At 46.1% G+C, this 18,671-nt stretch overlaps 1 protein-coding gene across 1 annotated transcript in view; it reads right to left on the bottom strand.

Moving 5' to 3' along the window:
• Positions 1–18,671, bottom strand: part of ITGA5 (integrin subunit alpha 5) — a 114,545-nt gene that overhangs the window by 80,531 nt on the left and 15,343 nt on the right. The window contains exon 2 of the mRNA XM_060252503.1: positions 2,939–3,069. Within this exon, the coding sequence (XP_060108486.1) occupies positions 2,939–3,069 (131 nt within the window). The remainder of the gene's footprint in view (positions 1–2,938; positions 3,070–18,671) is intronic.

Raw genomic sequence — 18,671 nt, 5'->3', positions numbered from 1 at the left:
AAGGAGAAGAGAATCATGTATACCACCCTGATTTCCTGGAAACAAGGGAAGGATTTTTGAAAAATCAACATGATTCCCCTCCATTTGATCTTCCCAACAACCCTTTGAGGTAAGCTAAGTTGAACGTAACTGGCCCAATATCACCTAGTGACAGTGACAGTCCATCGCTTGCAGTCTCTATGGTATAAAGTCTCTGTTATTTTGCATTAGAAACCAGAGTTGCAACCAGTTCAGTTCAGCAAGGAAGTTTCAGTAATAAAAGAGAGGGACTCTATGCCCCCCACCCCCGACTTTCAAAGCAGCCAGGAAATGCCTGTCAAGAAACCTCAGGGACAATGCAGACTGATTTGAACTTCCGGTATCAAATGGAACCTGCTTAACACCCAAGCAGCAGACACCAGGCAAAACAGGCATCTACTACAAATGCAGGAGAACTATCCCTGTCTCCTACCAGCCTCTCAGCCCTACCCAACAATTGTGCCTCTTTTTTGCTACTCAAAGTTCAGGGCTATGCATCCCCTTGGTCTTTTCTTAGCTTTGTGATACTTGGGAGATTTTTTTTTTTGCTTAGGAACTGCCATGGGATTTATTCCTTGCTCTTAATTCAGCAAAATCAGACCACTGAAATGAAAACTGGCCTCAAGAGTTTTCTTAAAAGATGACAAAATACCCCGTACAGAGGACAGGGCCGGATTAACAATTAGGCCTAGTAGGCTCTGGCCTATGGGCCCTCATGCCTTTAGGGGCCCTGGGCCAGCTTTTTCCCCTGGTTTCCCCCCTGCTTGCAGCCTTCAGAGCCTGCACAATGCAGCCAGCAACTGAGCCGCTCTTTGCCCGATTTGCCTGGTGAGGCTGCTGCTAGCGTTGTTGTCGCCAAGTTTGTCTCTTTCTGCCTCTCCCCCACAGCTTTGTCAAAGGGGCCTGCAGGTTCCAGTGGGGGCCATGGGCAACAGGGTGGGTGCTCCAACACTGAAATAATTTGCAAGGGGGCCCCCAAAATTCTGACTGCCTAGGGGCCTCCACAGGGTTTAATCCAGCACAGACAGAGGAGGTCTTATGTGTAAGGATCCCAGGTTTTGCTGAGGAGCAAGGAACGGAGTGGAGTAAGCCATGGGATTATTTGGTCCTCAGCCTGAGGAAAGGGAGTCATTTGAACCCAGTACCTTATCCTCTTGCAGTCGGGAATTCTCATTATGGCTTGAGATAGCCAACGTCCTTTCCCCTCTGCCTTTAATCTGCAGGTTATGTGAAAGATGGTACATTTTTTAACCAAAATGTGAAGGATGGGTGGTAGAAATTTAACATATATAAAATGGCTTGTATCCAGCATTTTTTAACCAAAATGTGAAGGATGGGTGGTAGAAATTTAACATATATAAAATGGCTTGTATCCAGCAGATGATTCAGGTGGATGTAACTCTCTCTAGAAGCTCAAAGCACTAAACTGAGGCTCTTGTACTTTGGTCACATTATGAGAAGACAAGAGTCCCTGGAAAAGAGAATCATGCTAGGAAAAGGTGAACGTTGCAGGAAATGGGGAAGACCTAACATGGGATGGACTGAATCAAGGAAGCCATGGACCTCGATTTGCAAGACCTGAACAAGGCTGTTAACAGGGATGGAATTCTAGCAGGAGCTCCTTTGCATATTAGACCACACACCCCTGAAGTTCTTTTTTGTAAGCTCTTGGAGGACTGGCTACATCAAAGATGTGTGGCCTAATATGCAAAGGAGCTCCTGCTAGAATTCCACCCCTGGCTGTTAACAACAGGACATTTTGGAGGTCATTAATTCATAGGGCTGCAATAAGACAGAAGGGACTTGATGGTGTTTAACATGCACACAGAAAATGGGGTGTGTGATTTCTGTTGATTCTCCTTTCCTGCTGCAGACCTCTGACTTCCTCTTCATGGCATTCCTGAGGGGTGTCGATGACTCCCCCAACTTTCAGGGGAAATTCTGGGCAACTGCAGGAGTGGGGAAGCAAGGAAGTCATGTCCTGTGTACAGAAATCAGTTCCATCAGTGGAAGCTACTGGTGGATCCACTGCAACAAACCAAGTAAGTCGTATTTACCATGATTTGGGAGAGAACAGTGGCTCCTTCCCCCTTCCTTCACATTTTGGTGTTAGCAGTGGGATAATGCCCCCTGCTATCACAGATGCTTTTTGCTGATGAAGGGTGCCTTGTCTATGCATACCCGCACCCTTGGTATATGGTTATACTGTTTTCAGAGTTTCTCTATCAAAAGCTGGGGTGCGTTCATTTGACATCTGTAATGTGACTCAGCCCCTCTTCACCACACTGCCCTTCACAGTTTCCAAGCTGTGTCTGCTTTCTTCCTTCTCTGCTGGGCTTTAAACAAGGTTTTTACTCTCCTGCTCTTACTCATCTGCAGATAATAAGTTATTACTCACGAAGAGGTCTTCGTCTTGATTATGGCACTGGCTAGGGATAGGATGAACTGTTCCCCATTTGTCCAATGCTTAAATTATGGGGGGGGGAGGTGTTCCCAGCCCACTTCCCTTTTGCAATGGCCCCCTTTAGATACTTCTTTTAGCAAGTCATCCAGGTAGCAGAAGGAGAAAGATTATGGCCTGTCTGTCTTCATTCAAGGGTAGCAATCAGAGGCTGGGGTTTCTGTATTTCATTATGACACTCCTCCCCATAATTTGGGAACTACATGCGGCTCCAATCTCTTGCTCCCTCTGTCTTTTGGTTCCCTTATAAGGTAGAGGTTCCCTATTAATCTTCTTCTACACAAATAAGCTTCTCGTTTAGGATATTTACAATATTTGAAAAAAAAAAAAAGACCCACATGAAGAGGAAGAAAGAGAGGCGGAGAGAGTGTGGCCTAGGCATAAAACTGGGAAGCAAAGTACAGATCTGAGCACAGGATGAGCCAAGCCAGCATCCACTCTGTGCCCTCATCTCCTTACCTTTGTTGTCGAATTCAATGGGCACACAGCTGACACTGCCCAGATGCCAGGGGCAGTAGTAGACAGAACCTCCTTCTGTGACTTCCGGCTGGTTCATTTTGGCTTTGGGTGCCCCAACCAGGACGCTGACACTGCAGGGAAGGAGAGAGATGAGAACTTGCACAAGAAGGTATAAGCCACAGAACTGCACCCTCTCTTTGTAATGGCCAATGGCTATACACAATAATTTTTTGACTGACTGACCTTTGGACCTCTCAAGTAAACAGGGCTGTATTGATCAGACAGTTACACTGGCAAAGAGATAGGGACCAGGGTACCCTCTAAGCTGAGTTAGTGTGAGCTAGCTCACAGTTTTTAGCCTCTAGCTCACTCATTTTTGTCTTGGCTCAGGATGGCCCCAGAGCAAACTAATTTTTGCAGTAGCCACAACTCACAACTTGAATGCCAGTAGCTCACAAAATAGAATATTTGCTCACACGATTCCACAGCGTAGAGGGAGCACTGATAGAGACTGTGCCCTATACTACTGTATTGCTACCCCTCACTGTAAGCATGTTCTGGATTAGATACTTCCTATACCACTTAATCTATCGTGTTTAAAAGCTCATGCTTTGTTCCAGCTTTGTTTGAGATTTCTGTTTTCTGAATTCTGTAGCCCAAACCTTGTCGTGTTCCTTATCGGATGTCTCATCCTGTCGATTCTACTTGACTTAATCTATATTGTCCCCATGAGTCTCAGAAAGAAAGGCGGACAATAAATAACCAAATAATAATAAAGCCTTCCAAACATGCAAAGGACGCAACACTCGGATCTACCCATGCAGCCAAATGAGATTGAGGAAGACCTTTTTGCGAAGCCTGTACCACTTCCGATTGCATTCTAAATGCTGTGTATAAACCCCACTTGCAAATAGAAAAGGAGCATGGAAAGGCAAGGTTTTTAGCATAGCCCTCTGCCTGATATGCTGGTTGCAGAGATGTTCCACACAGGGAAAAATGTGATTTCCAGCCAGTGTTATCAGGTACCCTATGGTCACTTGCAGGGGGATCTTCCAGCTCTAGGCTGGGAAGACTCCTGAAGATTTGTGGATGGAGCCGGGGGGGGGGGGGCATGGACCTCAGTGGGATCCAAAGTAGTACAATTCACACTACCAACTCAGATATGTATTAACTTGCTCCCACTTTATTCTGCAGCATGGATAGACTGGAGTCTGGATTGAAGCATAAAGGGTAACAGTATGGGACAGAAGGAAACTAGCCCACTAATTTTAAGGGAATAAGGGATTTATACAGTATAATAGTAACAGAGCCAGAATACCCTACTGTGCTTAGAGAGTAGCTTCTCATGTGTGAGGTTTGGTAGATGAAAGAGACACAAAGGGGACTGGAGTGATTATGACTATTTTTACGTGCTGCAATTTTTCAGGAGCGCAGAAACCAGACTGACCTTCATGACTAGTTTAAGGCTTTCTTTTTCTTTGGATGAGAGACCACCAAGGAATATGAGGGTCGCTATGCAGAGGAAAACCACCTCTGAACATCCCATATAAAGGCTCCAAAGGTATGTTTCAAATATCTGTGCAATGCTTACTGAAATATCAGAAGGGCAGCTGGATGAGATTTCTATTGGTATGTATCTCGCTGGCCTGCTTAACTCTTTATTCCCCACCCCCCCCCATAGCTCATTTTGAAAAAGAAAGAGGTGCCGGAGCTCATTAGCAAAACTCGTTTGCATATGCCACACACCCCTGACATCACTGGAAGGTGGACTAAATTATATCAACTCAGCATCTACCTTAAAAGGTTCCTGAATTGTAATAATCATAATAAAACCTTCCTCCCATCATACTTTTTCCATTACTTTCTCCTACGTAGCCACAGTGGCATGATGAAGATTTCCATCCGTCTGCTTTATATGTTTTGGTTATTTTCTCATTTTTTTTGGTGGGGAAAAATATTAGAAAGTTTGTCAAATCTTTGAGTTCAGCAAAATTCTCACAGGGGGTTGAACAATGGAGCCCAGAAGCAATTTTTTGGGGGGGGGGGGGTAAGAAAGAGCACAATAAAATTTAGAGGTTCCAGAGCTCCGCTCCTGTGAGCTCCTGCCCCAAATGAGGCTTGCCTCCCCATGACTAGCAAAACCAAAGTAAATTATTCCAATTAAGAAGTATTGGGTCAATTCCCCTAAACTGCTGAATACTGATCTGCTCTGCACAAGGGAAGGATGGGAAAGGAGCAGACGGCTGAGCCTTTGAACAGAGGGTTGCACTAGAACTGGTCTCTGCTCCTGTTTCTCTGTGATCTAGCACTGGAAGCTGGGATCAGGACAAGGAACTGGAATGGAGGAGCACAGGATCCATTCCCCATCCTTCAACACAAGCTGGTGATCAAGTAACCCACCTGCCAAAATGATCCCACTGCTGCATGATTAATTTAATAAACACCATGGATTAATATCCTGGGCTCTAAGTTTAAGATGCTGCCGATCTCCCAGATCCTAGTGCAAAACTCTAACCACTACCCCACACCACTCCATTAGCTCCTAACAGGAGCTTAACTCCCAGTCGCTTTCAGCAGCCACTGTCTCTTTATCACAACAGAAACACTAAGGAGTCCAAAACCGAAGTTCTGCAGGGTAGCCAAATACTCAACGGGAGCCAAATAAGATGACAACCGAATAAGATGACAACCGTCCAATAGAAGCAAAGAGAGAAGGGATGAGCTACTTCTCATTCACAATTTGTCTGCAATACAAAACGGGGAGGGGGAGACTTAAATAGGACTGAAATCAGTTTAAGAACTGGGGCTTTTGCCAAGGAACGGTAATTGTACGAGAGTGCTGAGAACACTTTGGATTCAGCCTTCTGGATCGCTCCCTGGCCCTAATCAGTTCCAGGGTCTCCACTGATTAAAACAATGCTGGGTTGCAATTCAGACCTGCCCCCCTTCCTGGAAGGTGAGAGCATTTCTTGGAGAACCCCAACAATCTTCCCACTGGCGCATCGCTGAGGCCTCCTTTCCCAAACATCTGCTGGCAGGCCTACTCGATTTGCAATACCTGCAGCTAAAGCCAATGGAAAAGTGTTTGCAGCATTTGAAAACTGGAAGCGTGTTCCCTCCGATCTCCTCCTCCTGCTCTGCTCCCCAACTTCGGACAGCCTTTCTATTCTCCTGTCCCTGTTCCCCCCACCATCCCCTCCACAGAGCTCTCCCATGCTGGACAATGGGCCCTTGTGCAAGCAGCCAGGTGTATAGTTCAGCAGCTGCAAAAAGGCAGAGCTGATACCCACCCCCCCTTTTGGGGCCCACAGGCCTGGGAAAAAGCTTAAAATACCCAGCCATGGCAGGGAGAGCCCCAGAGTACCAAGATGAGGGGGAGACAGCAAAGAGAACCTCCACACCGGCCTCTCCCCACCCACCCCCCGCCCCCACAGGCCTGCCAGACAGACACATCTGACGCTCAATGATCTGTGGGAACCACCACCATCTCCCGTTTCAGTCTCTGCAGGGAGTTGCCGGCTGATTCATAGCCGAGACCAAAAGCACTGGGATCCCAGCCTGGAAGCAGAAGTTGGGCCAGGATTTCCAGCCTGACTTCAGAGTTCCGTAGGCAAACCCACAGCGCTCAGCAAAAGTGGGGCGATCTTCCCTGGTCTCAGAGAACCACAAAGGGTAATGATTAACTTGGAAAGGAGTTGCCAAGAATTCACAGAAGCACAGAGTTGGAAGGTACCCACAGGATCATCTAGTCCAACCTCCTGCACAATGTAGGAACTTCACAAATACCTCCCCCTAAGTTCACAGGATCAGCATTGCTGTCAAACGGCCATCTACCCAGAGTGCCAATTTGCACCTACAGGCCAATCAAATCTGCTACGTTCAAAGCTAGTGAGGCAGAAAGGAAGAGTTTTGGCTTCATTGTGTAGCTGTGTGACCCCTGCTCCTCTTTGCTAAGTTGTACCAAACCCAGGAGTGAAATTCTAGCAGGAGCTCCTTTGCATATTAGGCCACACACTTCTGATGTAACCAATCTTCCAAGAGCTTACAAGGCTCTTTTTTGCAAGCTCTTAAGAGGATTGACTACATCAGGGGTGTGTGGCCTAATATGCAAAGGAGCTCCTGCTAGAATTTCATCCCTGGCCAAACCAACAAGAGGCAGGTTCTACCTGCTGAAATGCACCAAAATCTGTGTTCCGGGAGGATGTTCCACATCTAAACACTGACCAAAGCTCCCTTCCTATGAGAATACCGAGCTCATTTAAAAGGTCATTCCCCATTACTATATACGGGTGTGAAAGTTGAACAATGAAGGAAGTGGAAAGGAAGAAAGCTGATTTTTTTTAAAAATGTGGTGTTGGAGGAGAGTTTTGCAGCTACTGTGGACTGCCAAAAAGACAACCAACTAGGGTTCAAGATCAAATCATGCCCAAACTCTGGCTAGAAGCTAAAATAACTAAACTGAAGCTATCACACTTTGGTCGCATTATGAGAAGACAAGAGTCCCTGGAAAATACAATAATGCTAGGGAAAGTTGAAAACAGCAAGAAAAGAGGAAAACCCAGGGCTTTTTTGCAGAAAAAGGCCACCAGGAACTGATTTGCATATTAGGCCACACCCCCTGATGCCAAGCCAGCTGGAACTGTGTTTCTGCTCAAAAAAAGCTCTGGGAAGACCCAACATGACATGGATGGACTCTGTCAAGGCCTTCAGTTGGCAAGACCTGAGCAAGGCTGTTAACCATCAGATGTTCTGGAGGTCATTATTCATAGGGCTGCCATAATTCAGAAGCAACCAGATGACACTTAAGACACACACAATCTTCACAGTGAAACAAGGAGCCACTGGTAAAAGGAAACTTTCTCACAAAACACCTGATGATCTCCTGGAACTCACTGCAACAAGATATTTCCAGAGCTAGGCAATGGCAAACCACCTCTGAACATCTCTTGCCTTGAAAACCCGATGGGATTGCCACGAGTCAGCTGTGTCTTGAGAGCAAAAAAAAAAAAAAAATCATGTTCAAACCCACTTTTTTTTGTTTGAAAGATGGTGCATAAATAGGCTAAGCCAGGGTTTCCCAAACTTTTCTTTCCCGTGGTCCAATTATTTTTACACTTCTCCTCTGTGGCCCACTAAAATTTGGAGATGGAGCCAGGAATTATGTCATTTCCTGTGGTGTCAAGGACCAAGTGATGTCACTTCCAGGGCACACTGAACCAAAACTCCGCCTTTTCCTGTGATGTCACTTCCAGGGCACTCCCCCAAACCTGCCTGTTCTTCGGAAGTAAATTCATTTTCAGAAAAATCTCTTGGAAACTCATGCTGAGCCAAAATAGGGGTTGGAAGTGGGCAGTCCTCTCTTTTCACCCCCACACCTGCATGCACCTATCTGTTTGTGTATTCTTCTCCAGCTTGCAAGCACTTCTAATGCCCATGTTCAATTGCCTGCACCACCTACACATCTCTTCCTCAACAGCACTGGCCAGTGTATACAACTGGGAGTGCTGTTGCCATTGCCATCAGGAATGCCCGCATTGTGTACCACCCACACTGGGCCCTGGCAGCTGCTCTACCTCAAAATATGCTGACACATTTAGTAGGCCCTTCCTTCAGCTGCTACTACTGGAGCCCTGCCTCAAGCTGCAACCAAGTTTGCTTGGTTTCAAGAAAATCTTTTGACAGCTATTTTTCATACTTTTCTTTGGTTGAAACATGGGGAGATTGCTGTGGAAGGTAGCAGAGAACTGTATTGCAATTAATGAATTTATTTCAAGTTATATGAAGTTCATACAAGCTTTTTTACAGTTATCCCAAAAAGGATATTTATGAGGGGCTTGCAGTTTTTTACTGGCTGTGTTTCCCATGTCTTTAAAAGCAACCTGTTGTGCAGATACTTAGCCAGTGAACTACTTTCATCCTTATAAATATCTACAGGAGGAGTTTAATTTTGGTGTCAGACAGCTGTTAAAAGCAGGACCAGTAAAATGGTGCCAAGTTCATAGTACCATCTCTTCCAGTGCTGTTGAGATATACCGCAATAATCTTTTTCTGCCCCACACCTTACTGTCACTCACTCACTCACTCACTCACACAGAAATCTCATAGAAGGCCACCTGGCTACAACTGGGGGTGCCAACTTTTCATTGGCAGAGCTCCTATGTCTGCAGCAACAGTATGATGAACAGAAAAGTTTCATCCAGTAAAAATGGAAGGAAAGAAAGAAAGAGAAAGGGAAAGGAAGGAAGAAATGGAAGGAAAGGAAAGGAAAAGAAAAGAAAAGAAAGACATGGAAAGAATGAAATGGAAGGGAAGGAAAAGAAGGACATGGAAAGAAAGAACAAAAACATAAGAGGAGCCATGTTGGATCAGGTCAGTGGACTATTCAGTCCAAAATTCCCTCATACAATGCCCAAAAAGTACCAGAATGTCCGCCAGTGGGGCCAGGGCACTAGAAGCCCTTCCACTGTTGCTTCCCCCCTCCCAGCACCAAGAATACAGACAGAGCATCACTTGCAGGGAAAGAAAGAAAGAAAGAAAGAAAGAAAGAAAGAAAGAAAGAAAGAAAGAAAGAAAGAAAGAAAGAAAGAAAGAAAGAAAGAAAGAAAGAAAGAAAGAAAGAAAGAAAGAAAGAAAGAAAGAAAGAAAGAAAGAAAGAAAGAAAGAAAGAAAGAAAGAAAGAAAGAAAGAAAGGGGGGGCAAAGGGAAAAAAGCCTTCCTCACCATCAGATGACCCCAGCCAGCAAAAATTCTGCTCAGGGGTTGTCTGGCAAAAAAAAATAGCTACTGGAATGCCCACTCCCCGCCCCTCACGGCTGAAAAAACACACACACACCCTTCTTTGCCACCCAGGCCTCCTGGGGAAATCTCCCCAAAAGAACATGCTGCAAGGCACATGAAAGCTCATACCTTGAAGAACACTTCATGGGTCTAAAGTGCCAGTGGATGCTAGCTTTTCTTTCAAATACTGGGAGTGGGGGAGAAGGAAGGAGAGGCAGCCCAACTCCTCTCTGCACAACACAGAGACGGGGAGTCGCTAGCTTTGCTGGGGGCGGGGCTAGCTTTGGCTTTTCTTGTGACCCGGTAGTGAGGCTTCTGTGGCCTGGTACCGGGTCACAACCCAGCAAATAGGAAACACTGGGCTAAGCTGAAAGTTAAGGTTCTTTCTCCCTTTGCTAACCTGGGGGGGGGGGTTCCAACTGATGGATCCAGAACGTGACGGTTCTAGTTATAACGGGACACGATCCTACAGATATGGTTCCAACAATCCTTATGCTCAGTTCCTATAGCTCCTTTGGAGTAGAGCAGGGTTGGCCAAACTGCAGCTTGCGAGTCACAAGTGGCTCTTTCACACATATTGTGTGGCTCTCAAAGCCCCCACTGCCCTGTCAGCTGGCTTGGAGACGGCTTTCTCTCTTTAAATCCACTTATCTAAACCAACCCCTTAAAGTTGCTTTCTTTCCACCACTCTTTCCCTCCTCGCTACCTATTTGTCTTCCGGCCTTCCTGTCTTGCAGCTCTCAAGCGATGTGATGTTCACGTCTTGTGGCTCCCAAACATCTGATGTTTATTCTATGAGGCCCTTACGTTAAGCAAGTTTGTCCACCCCCAGAGTAGTGTCCAACATTTACAACATTTTGAATCAAGTGGCTTTGCCTAACGCCACCAAAGCCCAAAGTCCCATCTCCATAAGGAATGGGGAGCCCAAGGGTAAGGAGATTCTTAATTCTTCCCTCCTCCCCCACCCACACTGGGGATGCTTCCGTAAATGCTGTCTCTGCCGCTAATCTCCCGAGGTCTTTTATCTAATCTCTGGTCCTTGTTTCAACTAATCCCTCTTGGCACCAAGACAGCCAGCCACATACCACAACACAGTCCATTCTCACACACATATATCAGGCTTTGTCGGACAGGCAGGTACAACACACACATACACCAGATGTTTTTTGTGTTAGGAACAAAGGTTGCTTCTGTGGTCTTCTGTAAAACTGCTCAGCCCTGAAAACAGGTGAGGGCTCCAAAAAAGAGTATTTAGATATTTATTTCCAATAAAGGTAAAGGTAGTCCCCTGTGCAAGCACCAGTCGTTTCTGACTCTGGGGTGACATTGCTTTCACATCATTTTCACGGCAGACTTTTTATGGGGTGGTTTGCCATTGAATTCTCCAGTCATCTACACTTTCCCCCCAGCAAGCTGGGTACTCATTTTACCGACCTCGGAAGGATGGAAGGCTGAGTCAACCTGGAGCCGGCTACCTGAACACAGCTTCCGCCGGGATCGAACTCAGATCATGAGCAGAGTTTAGGACTGCAGTACTGCAGCTTTACCACTCTGTGCCACGGGCTCTTATTTATTCCCAATGCGGACCCCCAAAACAACATATGCCATCATTGTCCCCTCCTTCATATTGTCCTCACAACAACTTTGTGAGGTAGCTTAGCCTGAGAATGTACAACTAGCCCAAGATCACCCAGCAAGCTTCCACAGTAGAGTGGAGATTCAAATCTGGGTCTCTCTGATCCTTGCCTGGCACTCTAGCCACTGGACCCCAGAACAATGGTGCCAAGAGACATCGCATTCCTTATTCCCATCAGCCCTTATCCACAGCTATGGATCCACCCTTTGCATTTCTATTATGCAATCCTATGCAGAGTTGCTCCAGTTTAAGCCCACTGATTTCAATAAACTTAGACAGGAGGAAGTTTGCATAAGACTGCACTGCCAGAAATCCTACAGCAAGAGAAAATGGTATAAATTGTGAACTGGAAGCTCCCACACCAGGTGGATTGCTGTGGAGATCTATTCACCTGGAGAAAATGACCACTTTGAAAGGCAGATTCTGAAGTCCCTTCCCTCCCCAAACTCCATCCCCTTCAGGCTTCACTCCTCACATCTCCAGGTATTTCCAAACCCTGAGCTGGCAACCATAAGCCTGCTCCCTCAAAACAACTTACCCCAGCTTATCCGCCTATCACAATTTGATCCCAAAACCAAACCGAAGTCCAATGACACCTTAAAAACTAACGTTTATTCCTGTATGAGCTTTTGTTAGACAGGTCACTTCTTCAGATACGGTGGGAAAAATAAACCCCTTAATCTCAGTTTTATAGAAACAGAAAGGAAGAGGGTAGACAGGAAACTGAGCCATGAGAGGCCTGGTAAAATAAATTAGGTGAGATGGTCTGTGTAGGGACTTGAAATACTTGGGTAGTTTAAAGGATGCTGGGAGAGGTCAGCCATTTTTATCCCAGCATTCCACTGTGGAGCTTGCAGTTCTCCCCTACGCCATTTTACCCTACAAGCTAAATTCAGCTGAGAGATAGTGGCAGGCCCAAAGTCACACAGTGGGCTTCTTAGCAGAAAAGGGCTTTGAACTAGGGTTGCCAACTCTGGGCAGGAAAATTCCTGGAGATTTGGGAGTGGTGCCTGCAGACGGGTGCATGGGAGGGTAGTGGAGGGGTCCCAGTGGAATATAATTAGGGCGGCCAGCTCTGGTTTGGGAAACTCCTGGAGATTTGGGGGGTGGGGCCTCAGAAGGGCAGGATTTTGAGGAGGGAGGGAACTCAGCAGGGTATAATGCCAGAGTCCACCCTCCGAAGCAGCTATTCTTCTCTAGGGGAAATGGTCTCTGTTGCCTGAAGATCAGATGTAATTCTGGGAAATCTGCAGGCGCTACATGGAGGCTGGAAACCCTACTTTGAACTCAGGTCTGCCAAGCCATCGTTGGATACTCTAACCATTATACTTGGCGAAATTCCCTTTCATAGTTCTCAGGCATTCTCACCTTAGTCTCAGGAAACCTTTGTAGAGCTTTGGTTCCCTTTTTTGTTGCACATCTGTCTGACCTCAACATTCTGCCAAAAAAACAAATTTAACCACAGTCTGGTATTTTCCTAAAAACAGAGACACTCCCTCACCTCTGATATGGTCTGATGCCCCCTCCTAAAAAAAAAAAAAAACTAGGAAAGTTTTTTCACCCTGTGCTTTTTCGTCCATTCTGTGTAATATGTTTTGTCAGATTGTGATCACTCTTATTGCCTTCCAAACATAGTATGCCTTTATTGGCATACTATGCCTATTTGCATAGATTATATTTCCTTTCTACAGAACCTACTTTATGAACCATGCCTGTGTGATTCTGATCTTAGGTGGATTATAAGGTTGTATTCTGTCTCAGTTTCTGCTGGGGTGGGGTTTAGGGATCTAGTACCTCATCAGCATAATTCGGCATATGTTGTGTATCTTGTTATAATTCAGTAATAACTGAGAATTGGAGAAGTGTGCATGTAGATGAAAGCTTCTACCCAGAACCAGCGTTTTCTCTAAGCTGGGTTAGTGTGAGCTAGCTCAGAGGTTTTCAGTCTCGAGCTCACACGTTTTTGTCTTAGCTCAGGAAAAAAAATGGCCTCAGAGCAAACTAATTAATGCAATAGCTCACAATGCCAGTAGCTCACAAAATAGAATTTTTGCTCACAAGACTCCACAGCTTACAGGGAGCACTGCCCAGAACAAAACTTTGTCGGTCTTAAAGGTGCCAACAGCTGGACTCAAGCTTTCAGACTGACACTTACCCTATGAAGAAAGGTGAAAACACTTGGGGCTCTTTAGCTTGGAGAAACATCGACTGAGGGGCGACATGACAGAGATTTACAAGATTATACAGGGAATAGAGAAGGTGGAGAAAGAACTACTTTTCTCCCTTTCTCACAGTACAAGAACTCATGGGCACTCAAATTGCTGAGCAGTCAGGTTAGAACAGATAAAAGGAAGTACCGGTACTTCTTCACCCAAAGGGTGATTAACACGTGGAATTCATTGCCACAGGAGGTGGCCGCAGCTACAGCTTCAAGAGGGGATCGGATAAACATATGATGCAGAGGTCCATCAGCGGCTACTAGCCGCAGGGTATTGTTGGAACTCTCTGTCTGGGGCAGTGAGACTCTGTATTCTTGGTGCTTGGGAGGGGCAACAGTGGGAGGGCTTCTAGCACCCTGGCTCCACTGATGGAGTTCCTGATGGCACCTGAGTTGTTTTGGCCACTGTGTGACACAGTGTTGGACTGGATGGGCCATTGGTCTGATCCAACATGGCTTCTCTTATGTTTTTATGACATGGCTGCCCACCTGAATTCGCTACGAGAGCTTTATACTCAAGCCCCCTCAAGCAAGTCCAACATACAATGACTGCCTTCATTTGCCCTGCCATCTCCCACTGCTCCACCATCTCTCCGGAAGCAACACAGCCTCCCTGGCATCTTAGCTTCTTCCCCAGTTATCTCAGCAGACCTGAATCTTGCCCTTCAAAGCCAGCCCCTCGGCTTGTCCCCCTGCTGCTCAGTTTTCTGTATCTGCTCTCTCTATTCACTTACAAATTCAGCTCAAACCAAACAGCTTCACGCAGGAATAAACAGGAAATGTTGACAGGACAGATGATAAGAGAGAGACTCAGCCTGGAAAGGAAACAGGTGGGCCAAGAAATGTGGCTGGGAGGCAGCTAGTTATTGTGCTGAGGGTTGCAGAAGACAGGCACACCCTTGGCAGTCTCTGGGTGGAGGTGGGCAAGCCGCTGCCTAAGGAGCCTGACCAGACGTGAAAATGATAGTGATTAGTGTTAGATTTGGGTTGAGGCGGCTCGAGTTCAAATCAATCACATACCACTCACCGGGTGACCTTGCGCCAGTCGTGTTCTCTCTTCTCACAGGGGTCTTGTGAGGACAACCAGTGCTGTGTGGTGATTAGAGTGTTGGATTAGCACTAGAGGTAGACCTAGGTTCAAGTCCAGATTTGCCATAAAATTTACTAGGTGACCTTGGGTCAGTTGTGCTCTCTCTCTCTCCGAGCCTAATGTACTCCACAGGATCACTGTGGAAATAAAAAGGGCAATAGAGAACCATGCTCCTTAAAGGAACAGCGGGAATGAAAAAGTAATGAGGAGAAATCAGTGAAAAAGAGAACAAGTGGGCTATATTATACGACCCCAACCTGAAGTGAGAAAAACTTAATAAAATAAATAAAGATCAGTTCTAGCTGTGCCCAAGCAAGCCCAACAGATTGAGGATAGAGGCCAATAGTTTTGAATGATTACCAGCAAGGAAACCTTCTAACATCAGCTGGTTTGCCAAGGAACCTCTGCTCACCTGCCAAGGAACTATTAAGAATTGCTGAGAATTCTGGGGGATGCTTTAAGGGGCGCACTCAGTTAATGCACACCACTAACAAGGCTTTTCTGGCCACAAGAAGGGAATGGCTGGTACATACCAACGCATCAAACAGGGCCAAAGTATGTATCCCCCCTTTAAATTACACCAGGATCTTCAGCAATCATTAAGTTTCTAGTCCCTTTGACTTCAGAAGGGGGAAAAATTTTAAAGTAAGCTCGCTAATGAAAACACCAATGTTGAGCCAGAGTTCATTGTATTTGTGAATATGAATGGAAGATGAGGACAGAAAATGCATGCAATGGCTTACTGGGCAGAGGTGGTGGGGAGAGGTAATGGGGAAAAATTACTTATCAGCAGAACTGCCCTCCTTTGCTAACCAGGCTGCCAAAGGTTGTTCCCTTGTGTATTCCTGCTTGGGACCCTGTGATCCCATGCCAGTAGTCCAAACAGATCTGAGGAAATTGAGCCGCTCCAGCGTTCAAGTCACAATCTCTATCTCATGCAGGTGAATCAACAGCTAACAGTAAGTAGGGATGGTTAATCTACAACCGGCTGGAGAGTCCACTACTCCTCTCCCAAGCCTTTGATGAAGATCTGAGTGGCATGTAACCTGAGTCGGACATTACACGCCTTACCCCCCACCTGGAGAAAGAGAATGTACAGTATTCTAGTGGCTTCATGGGAAATCGCACTTCTCAAAATTCCTGTTCTTCATTAAAATGACTGCGATAAGGGCAAAATTCCCGTCACTGCAGCAGGTGCTGCGGGTGTTCAGCTTCTAAATTGTGTGTGCATCTTGGCTTGAACAAAGACTTGGAATTTCTCACTCGTTATGGGTGTTAACCATCTTAGCAAAACCTGAATTCCCCACTGATTACAGGTGTTAACTAACAGCACAGCAAGTGAATGGTCTCTATTATTTGACTTGATTAGATTTGAGTGTTACATAATTACATCTCACCCTGTAATTCCTATTATTCGTGGCCCCTTGGCTGTGTTGGGGTACTGCTCTTTTCATACCTCCTATATAAAATGACAAGCAGCCCCATGGCACAGAGTGGTAAGCTGCAGTACTGAAGTCCAAGCTCTGCTCACGACCTGAGTTCGATCCCAACGGAAGGTGGGTTCAAGTAGCCGGCTCAAGGTTGATTCAGCCTTCCGTCCTTCCGAGGTGGGTAAAATGAGTACCCAGCTTGCTGGAGGTAAAGCGAAGATGACTGGGGAAGGCAATGGCAAACCACCCCATAAAAAGTCTGTCATGAAAACGTCGTGATGCGACGTCACCCCAGAGTCGGAAATGACCAGTGCTTGCACAGGGGGACTACCTTTACCTTTTTACATAAAATGACTAAATAGTGTGGATCCACCCATCATGTCTGAAGAAGTGGCTCCAAGTTAATGAAAGCTTAACTGGAATAAAACAATATTAAGTTCTTTGTATGTGCCTATGTGGCATCCAGCTAGGGTCACCAACTCCCACTTGGGAAATACTTGGAGATTTTTTGGGGAGGGGGCTTGGAGAAGGCAAGGCTTGGAGAAGGACGGTACCTCAGCAGGGCTTTTTAAAATCAGGAACTCCTTTGTGTATTAGGCCACATACCCCTGATGTAGCCAGTCCGCCAAGAGCTTACAGTAGGCCATGTAATAACAGCCCTGTAAGCTCTTGGAGCATTGGCTACATGAGAGTATGGCCTAATATGTGAAGGAGTTCCTGTTACAAAAAAAGCCCTGGACCTCAGCATGGTATGATGCCATAGAGTCCACCCTCCAACGAAGCCATTTTCTCCAGGGAATCGAGTTCCTGTCATTGGGAGATTAAGTGTAATTGTGGGAGATCTCCAGCTCCCACCTGGGGACTGGCAAGCCCTGGACACACCCAACTTACAGCAACCCCAGCAAGGTACTTTCAGAAGAAGTAAAGATCTGCAGAGTGTCCCTTGGCGGTTCCCCTTCCAATTACCGACCCTGCTTAGCTTCTGAGATCTAATGAAACTGGGCTATGCCATACCATTCCACTTCTCTGTGAAGTCTTTAAGAGGCCACAAAATACCTATTTATTTTTTCTGCCACAGACTGCCACAGCTATCTCTCTGGAATCATTCATATACATAAGGGTTTGCGCAGTTAATTTCTACATACACTATGCCCAGAGATACACTATATCTTATGGAGGGATCCCTTGCCAACAAAGGCCGAGCAAAAGAATTGTTAGAGCTGTGGCACAGGTCTTGTTTGCAGACAAAGCAGTGTTCCCAGAAGAAGTTTGCTGTGGGATGTCAACAAGATAGGAGGTAAACTTGTTTCTGATGACAAAGGCCCCAGGGAATCCCACCTGCTCCTATCTGAAGGGCCCTGCCCTTGGGAAATGCATTTCCTGGATGCTAATCTGGTCTCTCTCCCTCAGTTTGTTAACTTTTCACCTGTTAAAAGGCAGAGAGTAAACTCTTTGGGGAGCAGAGACTAGTCCTTTAGCTTGCAAAACTCTGCAGAGCATCATCTCGATAGAGGATGGTAGGATAAATACTAACTTGACAAAGGGATGCTGGTTTCAGTGACATCCCTGAGTTTCCTGGAATAAATAGTAAGTTTGGGTGGCCTTGTAGCCAATCCAGGCATGGCAGAAATATATACGTCAGAAATTAAACCAGAGACCAGTCATAAGAACATATGAGAAGTCATGTTGGATCAGGCGCATGGCCCAACCAATTCAGCACTCCATCACACAGTGGCCAAAAAAACCCAGGCGCCATCAGGAGGTCCACTAGCGGGACTACGACACTAGAAGCCCTCCCACTGTTGCCCCTCCAAGCACCAAGAATACAGTGCATCACTTGCCCCAGAGAGTTCCATCTATACCCTGTGGCTAATAGCCACTGATGGACCTCTGCTCCATAGGTTTATCCAACCCCTCTTGAAGCCGTCTATGCTTGTAGCTCCCACCACCTCCTGTGGCGGTGAATTCTATGTGTTAATCACTCTTTGCATACATGTTCCTGGATAAATGTGGGGTTTATATCCCACCTCCAGTTGTACACTCATTGAACATTAATGTAATGACAACAAGGAAAAATCAAATGTGCACTGTACAAAGATTGTATGTGTATTCACTACAATGTGTGTACAGGGTAGTGGCTCAGTGGTAGAACATCTGCTTGGCATGCAGAAGGTCCCAGATTCAATCTCCAGCGTTTCCAGTTGATGAGGTAATAGGTGATGGGACTGACCTCTCTACCTGATACTCTGGAGAGCCACTGCCAATCTGAGTACACAGTTCTGACTTTGATGGATCAAGAGCCTGATTCAGTATAAGGCAGCTTCATGTGTTCAAACAAACTCTGCGCAAACAAAGGTGGTGAAGTCCATTCTGTCACCTTGGATCTGTGCCACCTCTTTCTCATGGTCCAGGTGAACCAGGCCTCAGTAACCCTTGGGGCAACAACAGCCTCCAAAAGAGGTGGTGGATACAGAGAAAGCCAATTTATTTCTATAGAACTGTGATGGAGGGCTTGCAATCAGAGCAAGAAAAAAGGCAAAGGTCAGGAGCTTTACTGGGAGAGGTCAACATTTGGACAGAGG

Source organism: Heteronotia binoei, chromosome 13 (genome assembly GCF_032191835.1).
Source record: "Heteronotia binoei isolate CCM8104 ecotype False Entrance Well chromosome 13, APGP_CSIRO_Hbin_v1, whole genome shotgun sequence".
Lineage (NCBI taxonomy): Eukaryota > Metazoa > Chordata > Lepidosauria > Squamata > Gekkonidae > Heteronotia > Heteronotia binoei.
This window is presented reverse-complemented; position numbering and strand designations above follow the sequence as displayed.